The sequence below is a fragment of the Coregonus clupeaformis genome, unplaced genomic scaffold, assembly GCF_020615455.1.
Source record: "Coregonus clupeaformis isolate EN_2021a unplaced genomic scaffold, ASM2061545v1 scaf1319, whole genome shotgun sequence".
NCBI lineage: Eukaryota > Metazoa > Chordata > Actinopteri > Salmoniformes > Salmonidae > Coregonus > Coregonus clupeaformis.
In genome coordinates, this window is record NW_025534773.1 from 27,501 (window position 1) to 50,000 (window position 22,500).

Genomic DNA, 22,500 nt, shown 5'->3' on the forward strand with positions numbered 1-22,500 from the left:
ACAGAGTGACACAGTAACAGAGTAACAGAGTAACAGAGTGACAGAGTAACAGAGTGGCAGAGTGACAGAGTGACAGAGTGACAGAGTAACAGAGTAACAGAGTGGCAGTAACAGAGTAACAGAGTGACAGAGTGACAGAGTGACAGAGTGACAGAGTGACAGAGTGACAGAGTGACAGAGTGACAGAGTGACAGAGTGACAGAGTGACAGAGTGACAGAGTGACAGAGTAACAGAGTGACAGAGTGACAGAGTGACAGTAACAGAGTGACAGAGTGACAGAGTAACAGAGTGACAGAGTAACAGAGTGACAGAGTAACAGAGTGACAGAGTAACAGAGTGACAGAGTGACAGAGTGACAGAGTGACAGAGTGACAGAGTGACAGAGTAACAGAGTAACAGAGTAACAGAGTGGCAGTAACAGAGTAACAGAGTGACAGAGTGACAGAGTAACAGAGTGACAGAGTGACAGAGTAACAGAGTGACAGAGTGAGAGTGACAGAGTAACAGAGTGACAGAGTGACAGAGTGACAGAGTAACAGAGTGACAGAGTGACAGAGTAACAGAGTGACAGAGTAACAGAGTAACAGAGTGGCAGAGTAACAGAGTGACAGAGTAACAGAGTAACAGAGTGACAGAGTGACAGAGAGACAGAGACAGAGAGACAGAGTGACAGAGTGACAGAGTAACAGAGTGACAGAGTGACAGAGTGACAGTAACAGAGTAACAGAGTAACAGAGTGACAGAGTGACAGAGTGACAGAGTAACAGAGTAACAGAGTGACAGAGACAGAGTGACAGAGTGACAGAGTGACAGAGTAACAGAGTGACAGAGTGACAGAGTAACAGAGTGACAGAGTGACAGAGTGACAGTAACAGAGTAACAGAGTAACAGAGTGACAGTAACAGAGTGACAGAGTGACAGAGACAGAGTAACAGAGTGACAGAGTGACAGAGTGACAGAGTGACAGAGTAACAGAGTGACAGAGTGACAGAGTGACAGTAACAGAGTGACAGTAACAGAGTGACAGAGTGACAGAGTGACAGAGTAACAGAGTGACAGAGTAACAGAGTGACAGAGTGACAGAGTGACAGAGTAACAGAGTGGCAGTAACAGAGTAACAGAGTGACAGAGTGACAGAGTAACAGAGTGACAGAGTGACAGAGTGACAGAGTGACAGAGTGACAGAGTGACAGAGTGACAGAGTAACAGAGTGACAGAGTGACAGAGTAACAGAGTGACAGAGTAACAGAGTAACAGAGTGACAGAGTGACAGAGTAACAGAGTAACAGAGTGGCAGAGTAACAGAGTGGCAGTAACAGAGTAACAGAGTGACAGAGTGACAGAGAGACAGAGACAGAGAGACAGAGTAACAGTAACAGAGTGACAGAGTAACAGAGTGACAGAGTAACAGAGTGACAGAGTGACAGAGTGACAGAGTAACAGAGTGACAGAGTGACAGAGTGACAGAGTGGCAGAGTGACAGAGTGACAGAGTGACAGAGTGACAGAGTAACAGAGTGGCAGTAACAGAGTAACAGAGTAACAGAGTGACAGAGTGACAGAGTAACAGAGTGGCAGTAACAGAGTAACAGAGTAACAGAGTGACAGAGTGACAGAGTAACAGAGTGACAGAGTAACAGAGTGGCAGTAACAGAGTAACAGAGTAACAGAGTGACAGAGTAACAGAGTGACAGAGTAACAGAGTGACAGAGTGACAGAGTGACAGAGTAACAGAGTGACAGAGTGACAGAGTGACAGAGTGGCAGAGTGACAGAGTGACAGAGTGACAGAGTGACAGAGTAACAGAGTGGCAGTAACAGAGTAACAGAGTAACAGAGTGACAGAGTGACAGAGTAACAGAGTGGCAGTAACAGAGTAACAGAGTAACAGAGTGACAGAGTGACAGAGTAACAGAGTGACAGAGTGACAGAGTGACAGAGTGACAGAGTGACAGAGTAACAGAGTGACAGAGTGACAGTAACAGAGTAACAGAGTGACAGAGTGACAGAGTGACAGAGTGACAGAGTGACAGAGTAACAGAGTGACAGAGTGACAGAGTGACAGAGTAACAGAGTGACAGAGTGACAGAGTAACAGAGTGACAGAGTAACAGAGTAACAGAGTGGCAGAGTAACAGAGTGACAGAGTAACAGAGTAACAGAGTGACAGAGTGACAGAGTGACAGAGAGACAGAGACAGAGAGACAGAGTGACAGAGTGACAGAGTGACAGAGTGACAGAGTGACAGAGTGACAGTAACAGAGTAACAGAGTAACAGAGTGACAGAGACAGAGTAACAGAGTGACAGAGTGACAGAGTAACAGAGTGACAGAGTGACAGAGTAACAGAGTGACAGAGTGACAGAGTGACAGAGTGACAGTAACAGAGTAACAGAGTAACAGAGTGACAGAGACAGAGTAACAGAGTGACAGAGTGACAGAGTAACAGAGTGACAGAGTGACAGAGTAACAGAGTGACAGAGTGACAGAGTGACAGTAACAGAGTAACAGAGTAACAGAGTGACAGTAACAGAGTGACAGAGTGACAGAGACAGAGTAACAGAGTGACAGAGTGACAGAGTGACAGAGTGACAGAGTAACAGAGTGACAGAGTGACAGAGTGACAGTAACAGAGTGACAGTAACAGAGTGACAGAGTGACAGAGTGACAGAGTAACAGAGTGACAGAGTAACAGAGTGACAGAGTGACAGAGTGACAGAGTAACAAGAGTAGCAGTAACAAAGTAACAGAGTGACAGAGTGACAGAGTAACAGAGTGACAGAGTGACAGAGTGACAGAGTGACAAGTGACAGAGTGACAGAGTGACAGAGTAACAGAGTGACAGAGTGACAGAGTAACAGAGTGACAGAGTAACAGAGTAACAGAGTGACAGAGTGACAGAGTAACAGAGTAACAGAGTGGCAGAGTAACAGAGTGGCAGTAACAGAGTAACAGAGTGACAGAGTGACAGAGAGACAGAGACAGAGAGACAGAGTAACAGTAACAGAGTGACAGAGTAACAGAGTGACAGAGTAACAGAGTGACAGAGTGACAAGTGACAGGTAACAGAGTGACAAGTGACAAGTGACAAGTGGCAGAATGACAGAGTGACAGAGTGACAGAGTGACAGAGTAACAGAGTGGCAGTAACAGAGTAACAGAGTAACGAAAGAGTGACAGAGTGACAGAGTAACAGAGTGGCGTAACAGAGTAACAGAGTAACAGAGTGACAGAGTGACAGAGTAACAAGTGACAGAGTAACAGAGTGGCAGTAACAGAGTAACAGAGTAACAGAGTGACAGAGTAACAGAGTGACAGAGTAACAGAGTGACAGAGTGACAGAGTGACAGAGTAACAGAGTGACAGAGTGACAGAGTGACAGAGTGGCAGAGTGACAGAGTGACAGAGTGACAGAGTGACAGAGTAACAGAGTGGCAGTAGACAGAGTAACAGAGTAAGAAGTGACAGAGTGACAAGAGTAACAGAGTGGCAGTAACAGAGTAACAGAGTAACAGAAGTAACAGAGTGACAGAGTAACAGAGTGACAGAGTGACAAGTGACAGAGTGACAGAGTGACAGAGTAACAGAGTGACAGAGTCAATAACAGAGTAACAGAGTGACAGAGTGACAGAGTGACAGAGTGACAGAGTGACAGAGTAACAGAGTGACAGAGTGACAGAGTGACAGTAACAGAGTAACAGAGTGGCAGTAACAGAGTAACAGAGTGACAGAGAGACAGAGTGACAGAGTAACAGAGTGACAGAGTGACAGAGTGACAGAGTGACAGAGTAACAGAGTAACAGAGTAACAGAGTAACAGAGTGACAGAGTGACAGAGTGACAGAGTGACAGAGTGACAGTAACAGAGTAACAGAGTAACAGAGTGACAGAGTAACAGAGTGACAGAGTAACAGAGTGACAGAGTAACAGAGTGACAGAGTAACAGAGTGACAGAGTAACAGAGTAACAGAGTAACAGAGTGGCAGTAACAGAGTGGCAGTAACAGAGTAACAGAGTAACAGAGTGGCAGTAACAGAGTAACAGAGTAACAGAGTGGCAGTAACAGAGTAACAGAGTAACAGAGTGGCAGTAACAGAGTAACAGAGTAACAGAGTAACAGAGTGACAGAGTGACAGAGTGACAGAGTGACAGTAAGTGACAGAGTGACAGAGTGACAGAGTGACAGAGTAACAGAGTGACAGAGTGACAGAGTGACAGTAAAAAGTGACAGAGTAACAGAGTGACAGAGTGACAGAGTGACAGGGAGTGACAGAGTAACAGAGTAACAGAGTGGCAGAACAGAGTGACAGAGTAACAGAGTGACAGAGTAACAGAGTGACAGAGTAACAGAGTGACAGAGGACAGAGTGACAGATGACAGAGTGACAGAGTGACAGAGTAACAGAGTGACAGTAAAATAGTAACAGAGTGACAGTAACAAGAGTGACAGAGTAACAGAGTGACAGTAACAGTAGTGACAGAGTAACAGAGTGACAGAGTAACAGAGTGACAGAGTAACAGAGTGACAGAGTGACAGAGTTACAGAGTAACAGAGTGACAGGAAAATAGTGACAGAGTAACAGAGTGACAGTAACAGAGTGACAGAGTAACAGAGTACAGAGTCAGACAGAGAACAGAGTGACAGAGAGACAGAGTGACAGAGTGACAGAGTGACAGAGTGACAGAGAGACAGAGTGACAGAGTGACAGAGTAACAGAGTGACAGAGTGACAGAGTAACAGAGAGTGTGTACCTGCGGCGTCGTGGAGACCCTGCTGCAGTAGATTGACTCTCTGGGCGATACTCAGAGCTCTGATGTGGACCTTGTCTGCCAGAACCTGACACACACACACACAGTCATTAAAAACGTCCTGTTTAAGCTGGGTTAAGGTTTGTAAGGCCAGTTTAGTGTGTGTACCTGGTAAGCCAGTTTGCGGACGCTCTCCTTGACGTCCCTGGTGCGTTTCAGTATCTTGGGGAGGGTGACAGAGGAGGGGGCGATGCAGGACAGAACGGCTCGACGAACCTCCGGATTGGAATCATTCTCCAGGATCATCAGATAGGCTGGAGGAGGGAGAGGGAGAGGGAGAGGAGAGGAGAGGAGAGGAGAGGAGAGGAGAGGAGAGGAGAGGGAGAGGAGAGAGGAGCTGGCTGAGGAGCGGTTGTCGACATGAGCCAGAGAGGTGTGGAATGACAGTGTGTGGTGGTATCAGTAGGTTTAACAGTGGGAGAGTGCTGGTGGGGTCCTGCAGTCTCGCATGCCAGAGAGGCGAGGAGAGAGTGTGTGGTGGTAGGAGAGCTTTGAGAGTGGGAGAGTGCTGGTTGTGGGTGGAGGAGGAGAGGAGAGGCCTGGATGAGAGTGTGAGGGGTTCAGTAGATTAGCAGTGGGACAGAGTGGTGTGGGTCCTGGAGATCGATGGCCAGAGAGGTCTGGACCCTGAGAGTGAGGGTGGTAGCAGGACTTGAGCAGGGGACAGTGCGAGGCAGAGGGTCCAGAGTCGAGAGGACAGAGAGGCTAGACGTGAGAGTGGAGTTGTGACAGACCTTTAAAGTGGACAGTGCTGGTTCTGTGGATCCTGTTAGTCTCGCCATGGCCAGAGAGGCCTGGACCCTGACAGTGTGTGGTGGTATCAGTACCTTTAACAGTGGGACAGTGCTGGTTCTGTGGTTCCTGCAGTCTCGCCATGACCAGAGAGGTCTGGACCCTGACAGTGTGTGGTGGTATCAGTACCTTTAACAGTGGGACAGTGCTGGTTCTGTGGATCCCGTTTGTCTCGCCATGGCCAGAGAGGCCTGGACCCTGACAGTGTGTGGTGGTATCAGTACCTTTAACAGTGGGACAGTGCTGGTTCTGTGGGTCCTGCAGTCTCGCCATGGCCAGAGAGGCCTGGACCCTGACAGTGTGTGGTGGTATCAGTACCTTTAACAGTGGGACAGTGCTGGTTCTGTGGTTCCTGCAGTCTCGCCATGGCCAGAGAGGCCTGGACCCTGACAGTGTGTGGTGGTATCAGTACCTTTAACAGTGGGACAGTGCTGGTTCTGTGGGTCCTGCAGTCTCGCCATGGCCAGAGAGGCCTGGATCCTGACGTTGGGGAACTTGTCTGTGACTCGGACCAGCATGGCCTGGTGGATCCCGTCAAACAGGTCGTCGTCTATCTGGGCGTTTTCCGCCATGCTGCCTAGCAACTTGTTGATCAGCTGACACACGCGGAACCTCACGGCGTGGCTGTTGGCCTTGTGGGACTGAGGGGGAGAAAGACACTGGGGTTAGAGCAGAGACGTAGCATCAATACCTAGACTACTGTCCCTGTCTCTGTCCACTGATACCATCAGAGTAGTGTTGGAGATGTCCTGATCAGATATACTGTCCCTGTCTCTGTCCACTGATACCATCAGAGTAGTGTTGGAGATGTCCTGATCAGATATACTGTCCCTGTCTCTGTCCACTGATACCATCAGAGTAGTGTTGGAGATGTCCTGATCAGATATACTGTCCCTGTCTCTGTCCACTGATACCATCAGAGTAGTGTTGGAGATGTCCTGATCAGATATACTGTCCCTGTCTCTGTCCACTGATACCATCAGAGTAGTGTTGGAGATGTCCTGATCAGATATACTGTCCCTGTCTCTGTCCACTGATACCATCAGAGTAGTGTTGGAGATGTCCTGATCAGATATACTGTCCCTGTCTCTGTCCACTGATACCATCAGAGTAGTGTTGGAGATGTCCTGATCAGATATACTGTCCCTGTCTCTGTCCACTGATACCATCAGAGTAGTGTTGGAGATGTCCTGATCAGATATACTGTCCCTGTCTCTGTCCACTGATACCATCAGAGTAGTGTTGGAGATGTCCTGATCAGATATACTGTCCCCGTCTCTGTCCACTGATACCATCAGAGTAGTGTTGGAGATGTCCTGATCAGATATACTGTCCCTGCTGTCCACTGATACCATCAGAGTAGTGTTGGAGATGTCCTGATCAGATATACTGTCCCTGTCTCTGTCCACTGATACCATCAGAGTAGTGTTGGAGATGTCCTGATCAGATATACTGTCCCTGTCTCTGTCCACTGATACCATCAGAGTAGTGTTGGAGATGTCCTGATCAGATATACTGTCCCTGTCTCTGTCCACTGATACCATCAGAGTAGTGTTGGAGATGTCCTGATCAGATATACTGTCCCTGTCTCTGTCCACTGATACCATCAGAGTAGTGTTGGAGATGTCCTGATCAGATATACTGTCCCTGTCTCTGTCCACTGATACCATCAGAGTAGTGTTGGAGATGTCCTGATCAGATATACTGTCCCTGTCTCTGTCCACTGATACCATCAGAGTAGTGTTGGAGATGTCCTGATCAGATATACTGTCCCTGTCTCTGTCCACTGATACCATCAGAGTAGTGTTGGAGATGTCCTGATCAGATATACTGTCCCTGTCTCTGTCCACTGATACCATCAGAGTAGTGTTGGAGATGTCCTGATCAGATATACTGTCCCTGTCTCTGTCCACTGATACCATCAGAGTAGTGTTGGAGATGTCCTGATCAGATATACTGTCCCTGTCTCTGTCCACTGATACCATCAGAGTAGTGTTGGAGATGTCCTGATCAGATATACTGTCCCTGTCTCTGTCCACTGATACCATCAGAGTAGTGTTGGAGATGTCCTGATCAGATATACTGTCCCTGTCTCTGTCCACTGATACCATCAGAGTAGTGTTGGAGATGTCCTGATCAGATATACTGTCCCTGTCTCTGTCCACTGATACCATCAGAGTAGTGTTGGAGATGTCCTGATCAGATATACTGTCCCTGTCTCTGTCCACTGATACCATCAGAGTAGTGTTGGAGATGTCCTGATCAGATATACTGTCCCTGTCTCTGTCCACTGATACCATCAGAGTAGTGTTGGAGATGTCCTGATCAGATATACTGCTGTCTCTGTCCACTGATACCATCAGAGTAGTGTTGGAGATGTCCTGATCAGATATACTGTCCCTGTCTCTGTCCACTGATACCATCAGAGTAGTGTTGGAGATGTCCTGATCAGATATACTGTCCCTGTCTCTGTCCACTGATACCATCAGAGTAGTGTTGGAGATGTCCTGATCAGATATACTGTCCCTGTCTCTGTCCACTGATACCATCAGAGTAGTGTTGGAGATGTCCTGATCAGATATACTGTCCCTGTCTCTGTCCACTGATACCATCAGAGTAGTGTTGGAGATGTCCTGATCAGATATACTGTCCCTGTCTCTGTCCACTGATACCATCAGAGTAGTGTTGGAGATGTCCTGATCAGATATACTGTCCCTGTCTCTGTCCACTGATACCATCAGAGTAGTGTTGGAGATGTCCTGATCAGATATACTGTCCCTGTCTCTGTCCACTGATACCATCAGAGTAGTGTTGGAGATGTCCTGATCAGATATACTGTCCCTGTCTCTGGTAAATCTCATAAATATATAATAATCTCACCTAAATAAATCTGGATATCAAACTGGCCAGATTGTACAATTTGCTTCAGTTTCTACGATTGGCTTGTGAGGCTACGTCAGCTGACGTAGGCTACGTCAACTGCAGCAGTGTGTCTGACCTAAGCATGCGAGGCTACGTCAGCTGACGTAGGCTACATCAACTGCAGCAGTGTGTCTGACCTAAGCATTCGAGGCTACGTCAGGCATTCCCAGCACCAACAGCATAAGCATCTCTCTATGCTTTATGCACGAGTTCGGAAAAACTTTAAAAAGTATGTGTAGTTTTCACATACAAACTATATATGCCCCAACTCAGGATCAAATAGGCTTCCCCAAAATAACATGGTCACTGTGCTAGAACTTTGGATTGGCGATTTTGTGCATTTTATCAAAATCCCATCAGGTAGCCCGATTTCAGACGTGTCAAGATTATTAGGGTAGTCGTTCTTCTTGCACAGCATGTAAACGTTTTAAATCATTTACATTACATTTACATTTTAGTCATTTAGCAGACGCTCTTATCCAGAGCGACTTACAGTTAGTGAATACATATATATATATTTTTATACTGGCCCCCCGTGGGAATCGAACCCACAACCCTGGCGTTGCAAACGCCATGCTCTATCAACTGAGCTACATCCCTGCCGGCCATTCCCTCCCCTACCCTGGACGACGCTGGGCCAATTGTGCGCCGCCCATGAGTCTCCCGGTCGCGGCCGGCTGCGACAGAGCCTGGATTCGAACCAGGATCTCTAGTGACACAGTTAGCACTGCTATGCAGTGCCTTAGACCACTGCGCCAATCAAACTATTATATTAAATCTGACTATTCCCAATAAAAAAAAGTGAATTAACTATTAATTAACTTAAATAGTTCTAAGATATCTAGCTGGCAAACATTTAGTGGTGAATTCCATACTGTAACTAGATCACCAGGCTAACATGCTGAACAACAGTGACTCCCAAGGCTCCGGTCTCTCCTCGTTGTATTCCCTACTGTAACTAGATCACCAGGCTAACATGCTGAACAACAGTGACTCCCAAGGCTCCGGTCTCTCCTCGTTGTATTCCCTACTGTAACTAGATCACCAGGCTAACATGCTGCACAACAGTGACTCCCAAGGCTCCGGTCTCTCCTCGTTGTATTCCCTACTGTAACTAGATCACCAGGCTAACATGCTGAACAACAGTGACTCCCAAGGCTCCGGTCTCTCCTCGTTGTATTCCCTACTGTAACTAGATCACCAGGCTAACATGCTGAACAACAGTGACTCCCAAGGCTCCGGTCTCTCCTCGTTGTATTCCCTACTGTAACTAGATCACCAGGCTAACATGCTGAACAACAGTGACTCCCAAGGCTCCGGTCTCTCCTCGTTGTATTCCCTACTGTAACTAGATCACCAGGCTAACATGCTGAACAACAGTGACTCCCAAGGCTCCGGTCTCTCCTCGTTGTATTCCCTACTGTAACTAGATCACCAGGCTAACATGCTGAACAACAGTGACTCCCAAGGCTCCGGTCTCTCCTCGTTGTATTCCCTACTGTAACTAGATCACCAGGCTAACATGCTGAACAACAGTGACTCCCAAGGCTCCGGTCTCTCCTCGTTGTATTCCCTACTGTAACTAGATCACCAGGCTAACATGCTGAACAACAGTGACTCCCAAGGCTCCGGTCTCTCCTCGTTGTATTCCCTACTGTAACTAGATCACCAGGCTAACATGCTGAACAACAGTGACTCCCAAGGCTCCGGTCTCTCCTCGTTGTATTCCCTACTGTAACTAGATCACCAGGCTAACATGCTGAACAACAGTGACTCCCAAGGCTCCGGTCTCTCCTCGTTGTATTCCCTACTGTAACTAGATCACCAGGCTAACATGCTGAACAACAGTGACTCCCAAGGCTCGGTCTCTCCTCGTTGTATTCCCTACTGTAACTAGATCACCAGGCTAACATGCTGAACAACAGTGACTCCCAAGGCTCCGGTCTCTCCTCGTTGTATTCCCTACTGTAACTAGATCACCAGGCTAACATGCTGAACAACAGTGACTCCCAAGGCTCCGGTCTCTCCTCGTTGTATTCCCTACTGTAACTAGATCACCAGGCTAACATGCTGAACAACAGTGACTCCCAAGGCTCCGGTCTCTCCTCGTTGTATTCCCTACTGTAACTAGATCACCAGGCTAACATGCTGCACAACAGTGACTCCCAAGGCTCCGGTCTCTCCTCGTTGTATTCCCTACTGTAACTAGATCACCAGGCTAACATGCTGAACAACAGTGACTCCCAAGGCTCCGGTCTCTCCTCGTTGTATTCCCTACTGTAACTAGATCACCAGGCTAACATGCTGAACAACAGTGACTCCCAAGGCTCCGGTCTCTCCTCGTTGTATTCCCTACTGTAACTAGATCACCAGGCTAACATGCTGAACAACAGTGACTCACAAGGCTCCGGTCTCTCCTCGTTGTATTCCCTACTGTAACTAGATCACCAGGCTAACATGCTGAACAACAGTGACTCCCAAGGCTCCGGTCTCTCCTCGTTGTATTCCCTACTGTAACTAGATCACCAGGCTAACATGCTGAACAACAGTGACTCACAAGGCTCCGGTCTCTCCTCGTTGTATTCCCTACTGTAACTAGATCACCAGGCTAACATGCTGAACAACAGTGACTCCCAAGGCTCCGGTCTCTCCTCGTTGTATTCCCTACTGTAACTAGATCACCAGGCTAACATGCTGAACAACAGTGACTCACAAGGCTCCGGTCTCTCCTCGTTGTATTCCATACTGTAACTAGATCACCAGGCTAACATGCTGAACAACAGTGACTCCCAAGGCTCCGGTCTCTCCTCGTTGTATTCCCTACTGTAACTAGATCACCAGGCTAACATGCTGAACAACAGTGACTCACAAGGCTCCGGTCTCTCCTCGTCGTGTGACTGGGGACTACCCGGTAATGAAACATTATGCGACCGGTGAAATGAAGAAAGTCATCTGCTTTATCTCCTAATGTATTTCACAAGTCGAATGAAGATATTTACTTTTAAAAAAGTACCTACAAATATTCAAATGTATAAATAAATTTTTTTTAAACTCAAAAAGAAATTGGTTCAACGGTATTGAAAAACCACCCGGTGGGTGTACGGCCCTAGCCTTCCACCATAGGGCCCTGGTTATAAGTAGCGCTCTACATATAATAATATAATATGCCATTTAGCAGACGCTTTTATCCAAAGCGACTTACAGTCATGTGTGCATACATTTTTACGTATGGAAGGTCCCGGGGATCGAACCCACTACCCTGGCGTTACAAGCGCCGTGCTCTACCAGCTGAGCTACAGAGGACCACATAAGGGATAGTTTGAGACTCAGAGTTCTAGTACCTCCAACAGGAAGTTGAACATGTAACTGAGGAAGGGGTTCTGGTCCTCTTCTTCATCCTCCTCCTCCTCTCCTCCCTCGGTGGAAGGAGTCTGGAAGCTGGTGGAGAACTTGGAGACGAACTCTATAATGTTCTCCACGGCCGGTTCTCGCTTGTACACGATCATGGCATGTTTCAGGCACTGGACAAACTCCTCATGGAACAATGTCTTGTCCTCCAACTAGAGACAGGACAGGCACACAGGACAGACAGGACAGGCACACACACACACACAGGACAGACACACACACAGGACAGACACACACACACACACACACAGGACAGACACAGACACAGCACACACACACACACAGGACAGACACAGACACAGAGGACAGACACAGGACAGATAAGACAGGCACACAGGACAGACAGGCACACAGGACAGACAGGCACACAGGATAGACAGGCACACAGGACAGGCACAAAGGACAGAGAGGAAACAGGACAGAGAGGAAACAGGTTGGGTCAGGATGGTGGTTCTCTTACTGGTATTAGAAAGAGAATGAACAGAATCATTGATTTAAACATATGTGTCACTGTTTGTGTGTCTGTACCCTGTTGTACAGTATGTGTGTTTCCCTTGTATCTGTGTGTGTATACATGGGTAAGTGTGTGTTCATAGGGTATGTGTGCTTATAGGCATGTGTATGTGTTTACGGGGGGTTTACAGGCGTGGGTTTACAGGGTGTGTACCTTGTTGTACGTGTTCTTGAGACTGGCCACCAGTTTAGCCTTGTTGTTGTGTCCTTTCTGAGCGCGCTGAAACGCCTCCTTTATCGCCAACTCACTGTCCCCAGTCATCTTCTCTCTCCTGAAGAAAAACAATAATACAGCTAGCTATAACGTTATCATTCAAACCAACACAGGTATAGCTTTAAACTACTCTAGCTGGCTAGTTAGCTCCAAAAAAACACAATAAGCCAGGCTAACGTATTCTACAATGCAGGGAAGCAGCCGAGGTATGTGACTGGAAAATTGGGTTAAACATCCAACAACAAGCGATGTTTGCTAAGTGGCTATTCTGCGTGTATTTAGCTATCTAACTAGTAGTTAGCTACAGTATTAAGTGCTAACGACGTTGGCTATCTAACTCTAGTTAGCTACAGTAGGTCGTTTGCGAAACTTTTACGAATTTCTTCAAATGATCCATTTCACTATTCCAGACGAATATCTCACCCGTCCTCCTTGGCTAGAAAAGCTATCTCACATAAAGTCATCTATTATCCAATAATTAACCGTTTTAAAAAGCTAAAACATAGCTAGCTAGCTAACGTTTCTCTCCAGCCAACTCCTCAAGCTCTCTAGGGACACGACGAGGCAGAAAAACATCGTCTATCTCAGGGGTACCAAAGAGGTTGGAAACGAAAATTATATGTTTCACAAAAGGATTAATATTGCCAATATTGTTGATTCGTAAATAAATGAAATATAACACATAAATGAAAATGTAATTTCAGTTTTCTGTTCCTTACTTTCTCTTGACAACTCGAGCCGTTTGTCGTCTCTCCGTCTGCCGCCTGTTTTCAAACGTAACTGCCAGTCTCGCGAGAGGTGAGATCAGTCTCTCGAGATTAGCGTTGGCTACCACCATCTAACCCTAAATATACACGACTATCCCCAACAAACCCACCATCCCTTCCCACTACTTTTGGCCCTAACAGATCCTGCACCATTACATTTTTACATTTTAGTCATTTAGCAGACGCTCTTATCCAGAGCGACTTACAGTTAGTGAGTGCATACATTTTCATACATGCAGGCCGTTGGCCTGGGAGGATGGACACACTTCTCTCAAAACCCCCTGTAGATCTTCTGCACTATAATCTCTGACACCTCCAAAAAAATGTTCTGCTGCTGCTTTCACCAAATCAATCTTCTGGGATTTCAATTCCATCTGTGCAGTACAATTAATTACCATAGCACGAACACATGATTTGGTTTGAATTTGAAGAAATCCTACCTTACTAAAACTCATCCTCTCTGGCTCTCTCTCTTCAGGCCTTCTCTCAAAAACCCCTGTAGATCTTCTGCACTAAATACAGACAGCTCAAGAGGTACTGTATGCTTAGATATGCAGAAAAAAATAGCTCAGTTGGTAGAGCATGGCGTTTGCAACGCCAGGGTTGTGTGTTCGTTTCCCACGGGGGGCCAGTATGAAAAAATAAATAAATAAATAATGTATGCACTCACTAACTGTAAGTCCGCTAAATGACTAAAAAATGTAAAAAAATGTAAACGTCAGGCTAGAAAAGTGAATAAAAGAATACCATCCCATAACAGCCCTGACACCATAGCCCTATGGAGTCATAATAATAGCCAGAAAGACATGTTCATATTTACAATACATATGGAAATGTCATATTTCAATTTCTTTATTTGTAATACATTTGCAAACGTTTCTAAAAACCTGTTCTTGTTTTGTTATTATGGTGTATTGTGTGTAGATTGATGAGGGGGGGACACATGTAATCAATTTTAGAATAAGGCTGTAAAGTAACAAAATGTGTAAAAAAAAGTCAAGGGGTCTGAATACTTTCTAAATGCAGTGTATCGGTATATCTACTGTGCAGCCCAGGCCGTCTGTCTGTCTGCCTGTCTGTCTGTTGTTTCCGGCCTGTGAAGGCCGCAGCTGTTCGCGTGCTGGCAGCTGTATGGTAAAGGAATGGAGGTCAGAACAGAACGCACCCGTGGGAAGGGCACGAGGCTCTGCTCTGTCTCTACTCACCACACCACTGTATTCCTTTATTTAGGTCAGCATCGGGAACTTGGGAGTGTATAGAATGATAGAATATTAATGGGCTACAAAGCGGCTTGTATGCATTTAGGCCAGTCTAGGATATTAATCTGCCACGCATGGGCGTCCTACATTTTTTATTTTTTTTTACATTTGATTCATTTAGCAGACGTTCTTATCCAGAGCAACTTACAGGAGCAATTAGGGTTAAGTGCCTTGCTCAAGGGCACATCGACAGATTTTTCACCTAGTCGGCTCGGGGATTAGAACCAGCGACCTTTAGGTTACTGGCACAACGCTCTTAACCACTAGGCTACCTAAACTACATCCTACAGATGTAGGATCTTAATTTGAGGCAGTTTGCTACAGCAGTAAAAAATAATCTTGCAGCAACAGGAAATGTGAATTATTATGTGGATATATAATTAATGGACATGTTTTGTAGAGGTTGAGACATTTTTCGTTAGGGCAAATCAAGTCTGACATTTTAAAATGGAAATTACAAACGTTAGAAGCCCTTTTCAACCTTTAATATACTACAAGTTTGCATTTCCTGGAAAATTCTCAGCAACAAAAATAGTGATCAAATTAAGATTCCTACATCTGTATGTAGATCTAGATCTAGGATATTAACCCGCTGTGCATTGACGTCCTATAGGGCTAGATCTAGGATATTAACCCGCTGTGCATTGACGTCCTATAGGGCTAGATCTAGGATATTAACCCGCTGTGCATTGACGTCCTATAGGGCTAGATCTAGGATATTAATCCGCTGCGCATTGACGTCCTATAGGGCTAGATCTAGGATATTAATCCGCTGTGCATTGACGTCCTATAGGGCTAGATCTAGGATATAATGTGACATCCCTTGTGGTGAATTAAAACCTTGATAGAGGCTATACTGGGCCTAGTGAATAGGTCTAAAATAATACATATGGACTTATTAAAACAGACTCATCACTGGAAAAGGCAGGGAATTCACGTGTAAATACTCATGATGAATCCATGCAATATTCAATTGATTAACTGACGCCTGTCGTAGCCGGCCGCGACCGGGAGACCCATGGGGCGGCGCACAATTGGCCCAGAGTCCTCCAGGGTGTGGGGAGGGAATGGCCGGCAGGGATGTAGCTCAGTAGAGCATGGTGTTTGCAACGCCAGGGTTGTGGGGTTCGATTCCCACGGGGGGGGGCCAGTATAAAAAATAATGTATGCACTCACTAACTGTAAGTCGCTCTGGATAAGAGCGTCCGCTAAATGACTTAAATGTAAATGTAAATGTAATTTATTGAAAAGCCTTTCATCCTGTGTATGTGTGTGTATGTGTGTGTATGTGTGTGCATGTGTGTGTTTGTGTGCGTGAGTGAGTGCGTGTGGACCTACACTACAGCAGAACCGGGGAGGGGCGGAACAGCACTGCAGCAGTGCGCTCTGCTCAAGAGGGAGAGCGAGAGCTGTCTCCGGTAATGTTCCAATACGCCCTCTCCGCCCCTGCCGCTAGAGAGACAGGTGGTCATCCTCGAGCGCTCCCCGTTAAAAGAAGAAAACAAATCGGTTGACAGACAGCGGTGGGACTGCTGTCGCGAGGCAAGCGCGTCCCGGATGGAATTGGAGCCGGTGACCTCCGAGCAGCGAGCACTGGGCAGAGAAGAGAGAGGGGGGGGGGAGAGCAACTTGGTGAGAGAACCTCACCGATTTACGTTTACGTTTCTCACCATGACTCTTGCGCTGGCTGCTTTTCCGCCACAGCGGAGGGGATTCTTATTCTCCTACAGAAGAAAGAAACCGACAAACCTCTGAGGCAAACCAAAGAGAGAGCATTACCGGGAATTCCGCTCTGTTCCATTATTCGGTTGGATCCTAATAGCTGGTGGAAGTTGTCCCGGTGGGGGTTATGATGGCTTCGGGCACCGGTAAAGCCCCGCAGCCCCCCGGGCCAGGCTCCGGTAGCCTTAATGGGACTGCAACAGACTTACCGAACATAGAACAGGAGCTGTACGATTATCAGATGCATGGAAAGATGTGCAAGAAGATAGCTCAGCTAACCAAGGTAAGAGACAGGAGAGATAGCTCAGCTAACCAAGGTAAGAGACAGGAGATATAGCCCAGCTAACCAAGGTAAGAGACAGGAGATATAGCTCAGCTAACCAAGGTAAGAGACAGGGGAGATAGCCCAGCTAACCAAGGTAAGAGACAGGAGAGATAGCTCAGCTAACCAAGGTAAGAGACAGGGGAGATAGCCCAGCTAACCAAGGTAAGAGACAGGAGATATAGCTCAGCTAACCAAGGTAAGAGACAGGGGAGATAGCCCAGCTAACCAAGGTAAGAGACAGGAGAGATAGCTCAGCTAACCAAGGTAAGAGACAGGGGAGATAGCCCAGCTAACCAAGGTAAGAGACAGGAGAGATAGCTCAGCTAACCAAGGTAAGAGACAGGGGAGATAGCCCAGCTAACCAAGGTAAGAGACAGGGGAGATAGCAGATATAGCTCAGCTAACCAAGGTAAGAGACAGGGGAGATAGGAGATATAGCCCAGCTAACCAAGGTAAGAGACAGGGGAGATAGGAGATATAGCTCAGCTAACCAAGGTAAGAGACAGGGGAGATAGCCCAGCTAACCAAGGTAAGAGACAGGGGAGATAGCAGATATAGCTCAGCTAACCAAGGTAAGAGACAGGGGAGATAGGAGATATAGCCCAGCTAACCAAGGTAAGAGACAGGGGAGATAGCAGATATAGCTCAGCTAACCAAGGTAAGAGACAGGGGAGATAGGAGATATAGCTCAGCTAACCAAGGTAAGAGACAGGGGAGATAGCTCAGCTAACCAAGGTAAGAGACAGGAGATATAGCTCAGCTAACCAAGGTAAGAGACAGGAGATATAGCTCAGCTAACCAAGGTAAGAGATAGGAGATATAGCTCAGCTAACCAAGGTAAGAGACAGGAGATATAGCTCAGCTAACCAAGGTAAGAGACAGGGGAGATAGGAGATATAGCTCAGTTAACCAAGGTAAGAGACAGGAGATATAGCTCAGCTAACCAAGGTAAGAGACAGGAGATATAGCCCAGCTAACCAAGGTAAGAGACAGGAGATATAGCTCAGCTAACCAAGGTAAGAGACAGGAGATATAGCTCAGCTAACCAAGGTAAGAGACAGGAGATATAGCTCAGCTAACCAAGGTAAGAGACAGGAGATATAGCCCAGCTAACCAAGGTAAGAGATAGGAGATATAGCTCAGCTAACCAAGGTAAGAGATAGGAGATATAGCCCAGCTAACCAAGGTAAGAGACAGGAGATATAGCCCAGCTAACCAAGGTAAGAGACAGGAGATATAGCTCAGCTAACCAAGGTAAGAGACAGGAGATATAGCCCAGCTAACCAAGGTAAGAGACAGGAGATATAGCCCAGCTAACCAAGGTAAGAGACAGGAGATATAGCCCAGCTAACCAAGGTAAGAGACAGGAGATATAGCCCAGCTAACCAAGGTAAGAGACAGGAGATATAGCCCAGCTAACCAAAATAAGAGACAGGGAAGATAGGAGATATAGCCCAGCTAACCAAGGTAAGAGACAGGGAAGACAGGAGAGATAGCCCAGCTAACCAAGGTAAAAGACAGGAGATATAGCCCAGCTAACCAAGATAAGAGACAGGGAAGACAGGAGAGATAGCCCAGCTAACCAAGGTAAAAGACAGGAGATATAGCCCAGCTAACCAAGATAAGAGACAGGGAAGACAGGAGAGATAGCCCAGCTAACCAAGGTAAGAGACAGGAGATATAGCTCAGCTAACCAAGGTAAGAGACAGGAGATATAGCCCAGCTAACCAAGGTAAGAGACAGGAGATATAGCTCAGCTAACCAAGGTAAGAGACAGGAGATATAGCTCAGCTAACCAAGGTAAGAGACAGGAGATATAGCTCAGCTAACCAAGGTAAGAGACAGGAGATATAGCCCAGCTAACCAAGGTAAGAGATAGGAGATATAGCTCAGCTAACCAAGGTAAGAGATAGGAGATATAGCCCAGCTAACCAAGGTAAGAGACAGGAGATATAGCCCAGCTAACCAAGGTAAGAGACAGGAGATATAGCTCAGCTAACCAAGGTAAGAGACAGGAGATATAGCCCAGCTAACCAAGGTAAGAGACAGGAGATATAGCCCAGCTAACCAAGGTAAGAGACAGGAGATATAGCCCAGCTAACCAAGGTAAGAGACAGGAGATATAGCCCAGCTAACCAAGGTAAGAGACAGGAGATATAGCCCAGCTAACCAAAATAAGAGACAGGGAAGATAGGAGATATAGCCCAGCTAACCAAGGTAAGAGACAGGGAAGACAGGAGAGATAGCCCAGCTAACCAAGGTAAAAGACAGGAGATATAGCCCAGCTAACCAAGATAAGAGACAGGGAAGACAGGAGAGATAGCCCAGCTAACCAAGGTAAGAGACAGGAGATATAGCCCAGCTAACCAAGGTAAGAGACAGGAGATATAGCCCAGCTAACCAAGATAAGAGACAGGGAAGATAGGAGATATAGCCCAGCTAACCAAGGTAAGAGACAGGGGAGATAGGAGATATAGCTCAGCTAACCAAGGTAAGAGACAGGGGAGATAGGAGATATAGCCCAGCTAACCAAGGTAAGAGACAGGAGATATAGCCCAGCTAACCAAGGTAAGAGACAGGAGAGATAGGAGATATAGCCCAGCTAACCAAGGTAAGAGACAGGGGAGATAGGAGATATAGCTCAGCTAACCAAGGTAAGAGACAGGGGAGATAGGAGATATAGCCCAGCTAACCAAGGTAAGAGACAGGGGAGATAGGAGATATAGCCCAGCTAACCAAGGTAAGAGACAGGGGAGATAGGAGATATAGCCCAGCTAACCAAGGTAAGAGACAGGGGAGATAGGAGATATAGCCCAGCTAACCAAGGTAAGAGACAGGGGAGATAGGAGATATAGCTCAGCTAACCAAGGTAAGAGACAGGGGAGATAGGAGATATAGCCCAGCTAACCAAGGTAAGAGGCAGGGAGATAGGAGATATAGCCCAGCTAACCAAGGTAAGAGACAGGGGAGATAGGAGATATAGCCCAGCTAACCAAGGTAAGAGACAGGGAGATAGGAGATATAGCCCAGCTAACCAAGGTAAGAGACAGGGGAGATAGGAGATATAGCTCAGCTAACCAAGGTAAGAGACAGGGGAGATAGGAGATATAGCTCAGCTAACCAAGGTAAGAGACAGGGGAGATAGGAGATATAGCCCAGCTAACCAAGGTAAGAGACAGGGGAGATAGGAGATATAGCCCAGCTAACCAAGGTAAGAGACAGGGGAGATAGGAGATATAGCCCAGCTAACCAAGGTAAGAGACAGGGAGATAGGAGATATAGCCCAGCTAACCAAGGTAAGAGACAGGGGAGATAGGAGATATAGCCCAGCTAACCAAGGTAAGAGACAGGGGAGATAGGAGATATAGCCCAGCTAACCAAGGTTAGAGACAGGGGAGATAGGAGATATAGCCCAGCTAACCAAGGTAAGAGACAGGGGAGATAGGAGATATAGCCCAGCTAACCAAGGTAAGAGACAGGGGAGATAGGAGATATAGCCCAGCTAACCAAGGTAAGAGACAGGGGAGATAGGAGATATAGCCCAGCTAACCAAGGTTAGAGACAGGGGAGATCGATAAAAGGTAAGACTGGACAGAAAGATTTTGTTTAACACTTTTTTGGTTACTACATGTGTTAATTCATAGTTTTGATGTCTTCACTATTATTCTACAATGTAGAAAATAGTAAAAATAAAGAAAACCCCTTGAATGAGTAGGTGTGTCCAAACTTTTGACTGGTACTGTATATATACAGTGAGGGGAAAAAGTATTTGATCCCCCTGCTGATTTTGTACGTTTGCCCACTGACAAAGACATGATCAGTCTATAATTTTAATGGTAGGTTTATTTGAACAGAATAGAGAGACAGAATAACAACAACAAAATCCAGAAGAACGAATGTCAAAAATGTTATAAATTGATTTGCATTTTAATTAGGGAAATAAGTATTTGACCCCCTCTCAATCAGAAAGATTTCTGGCTCCCAGGTGTCTTTTATACAGGTAACGAGCTGAGATTAGGAGCACACTCTTAAAGGGAGTGCTCCTAATCTCAGTTTGTTACCTATATAAAAGACACCTGTACACAGAAGCAATCAATCAATCAGATTCCAAACTCTCCACCATGGCCAAGACCAAAGAGCTCTCCAAGGATGTCAGGGACAAGATTGTAGACCTACACAAGGCTGGAATGGGCTACAAGACCATCGCCAAGCAGCTTGGTGAGAAGGTGACAACAGTTGGTGCGATTATTCGCAAATGGAAGAAACACAAAATAACTGTCAATCTCCCTCGGCCTGGGGCTCCATGCAAGATCTCACCTCGTGGAGTTGCAATGATCATGAGAACAGTGAGGAATCAGCCCAGAACTACACGGGAGGATCTTGTCAATGATCTCAAGGCAGCTGGGACCATAGTCACCAAGAAAACAATTGGTAACCCACTACGCCGTGAAGGACTGAAATCCTGCAGCGCCCGCAAGGTCCCCCTGCTCAAGAAAGCACATATACAGGCCTGTCTGAAGTTTGCCAATGAACATCTGAGTGATTCAGAGGAGAACTGGGTGAAAGTGCTGTGGTCAGATGAGACCAAAATCGAGCTCTTTGGCATCAACCCAACTCGCCGTGTTTGGAGGAGGAGGAATGCTGCCTATGACCCCAAGAACACCATCCCCACCGTCAAACATGGAGGTGGAAACATTATGCTTTGGGGGTGTTTTCTGCTAAGGGGACAGGACAAGTTCACCGCATCAAAGGGACGATGGATGGGGCCATGTACCGTCAAATCTTGGGTGAGAACCTCCTTCCCTCAGCCAGGGCATTGAAAATGGGTCGTGGATGGGTATTCCAGCATGACAATGACCCAAAACACACGGTCAAGGCAACAAAGGAGTGGCTCAAGAAGAAGCACATTAAGGTCCTGGAGTGGCCTAGCCAGTCTCCAGACCTTAATCCCATAGAAAATCTGTGGAGGGAGCTGAAGGTTCGAGTTGCCAAACGTCAGCCTCGAAACCTTAATGACTTGGAGAAGATCTGCAAAGAGGAGTGGGACAAAATCCCTCCTGAGATTTGTGCAAACCTGGTGGCCAACTACAAGAAACGTCTGACCTCTGTGATTGCCAACAAGGGTTTTGCCACCAAGTACTAAGTCATGTTTTGCAGAGGGGTCAAATACTTATTTCCCTCAGTAAAATGCAAATCAATTTATAACATTTTTGACATGCGTTTTTCTGAATTTTTTTGTTGTTATTCTGTCTCTCACTGTTCAAATAAACCTACCATTAAAATTATAGACTGATCATGTCTTTGTCAGTGGGCAAACGTACAAAATCAGCAGGGGATCAAATACTTTTTTCCCTCACTGTATATGGATAAAAGGTATGACTGGACAGAGAGATGGATAAAAGATAGCTCAGCTAGGTAAGGTAAGACTGGACAGAGAGATAGATAAAAGATAGCTCAGCTAGGTAAGATAAGACTGGACAGAGAGATAGATAAAAGATAGCTCAGCTAGGTAAGATAAGACTGGACAGAGAGATGGATAAAAGATAGCTCAGCTAGGTAAGGTAAGACTGGACAGAGAGATGGATAAAAGATAGCTCAGCTAGGTAAGGTAAGACTGGACAGAGAGATAGATAAAAGATAGCTCAGCTAGGTAAGGTAAGACTGGACAGAGAGATAGATAAAAGATAGCTCAGCTAGGTAAGGTAAGACTGGACAGAGAGATAGATAAAAGATAGCTCAGCTAGGTAAGGTAAGACTGGACAGAGAGATAGATAA

At 46.3% G+C, this 22,500-nt stretch overlaps 2 protein-coding genes across 2 annotated transcripts in view; one reads left to right on the plus strand and one right to left on the minus strand.

Annotated features, from left to right (window-relative positions):
* Nucleotides 1-13,477, minus strand: part of LOC121562752 (condensin complex subunit 3-like) — a 39,602-nt gene extending 26,125 nt beyond the window's left edge. Inside the window, 6 exon segments of the mRNA XM_045218019.1 lie at nt 4,747-4,831; nt 4,912-5,057; nt 6,008-6,236; nt 11,859-12,077; nt 12,593-12,710; nt 13,372-13,477. Of these exon segments, the coding sequence (XP_045073954.1) occupies nt 4,747-4,831; nt 4,912-5,057; nt 6,008-6,236; nt 11,859-12,077; nt 12,593-12,700 (787 nt within the window). The 5' untranslated portion in view covers nt 12,701-12,710; nt 13,372-13,477.
* A 2,554-nt stretch (nt 13,478-16,031) lies between these two features.
* Nucleotides 16,032-22,500, plus strand: part of LOC121562242 (protein FAM184B) — a 68,954-nt gene continuing 62,485 nt past the window's right edge. Inside the window, 1 exon segment of the mRNA XM_045218018.1 lies at nt 16,032-16,683. Coding sequence (XP_045073953.1) covers nt 16,531-16,683 — 153 coding nt within the window. The 5' untranslated portion in view covers nt 16,032-16,530.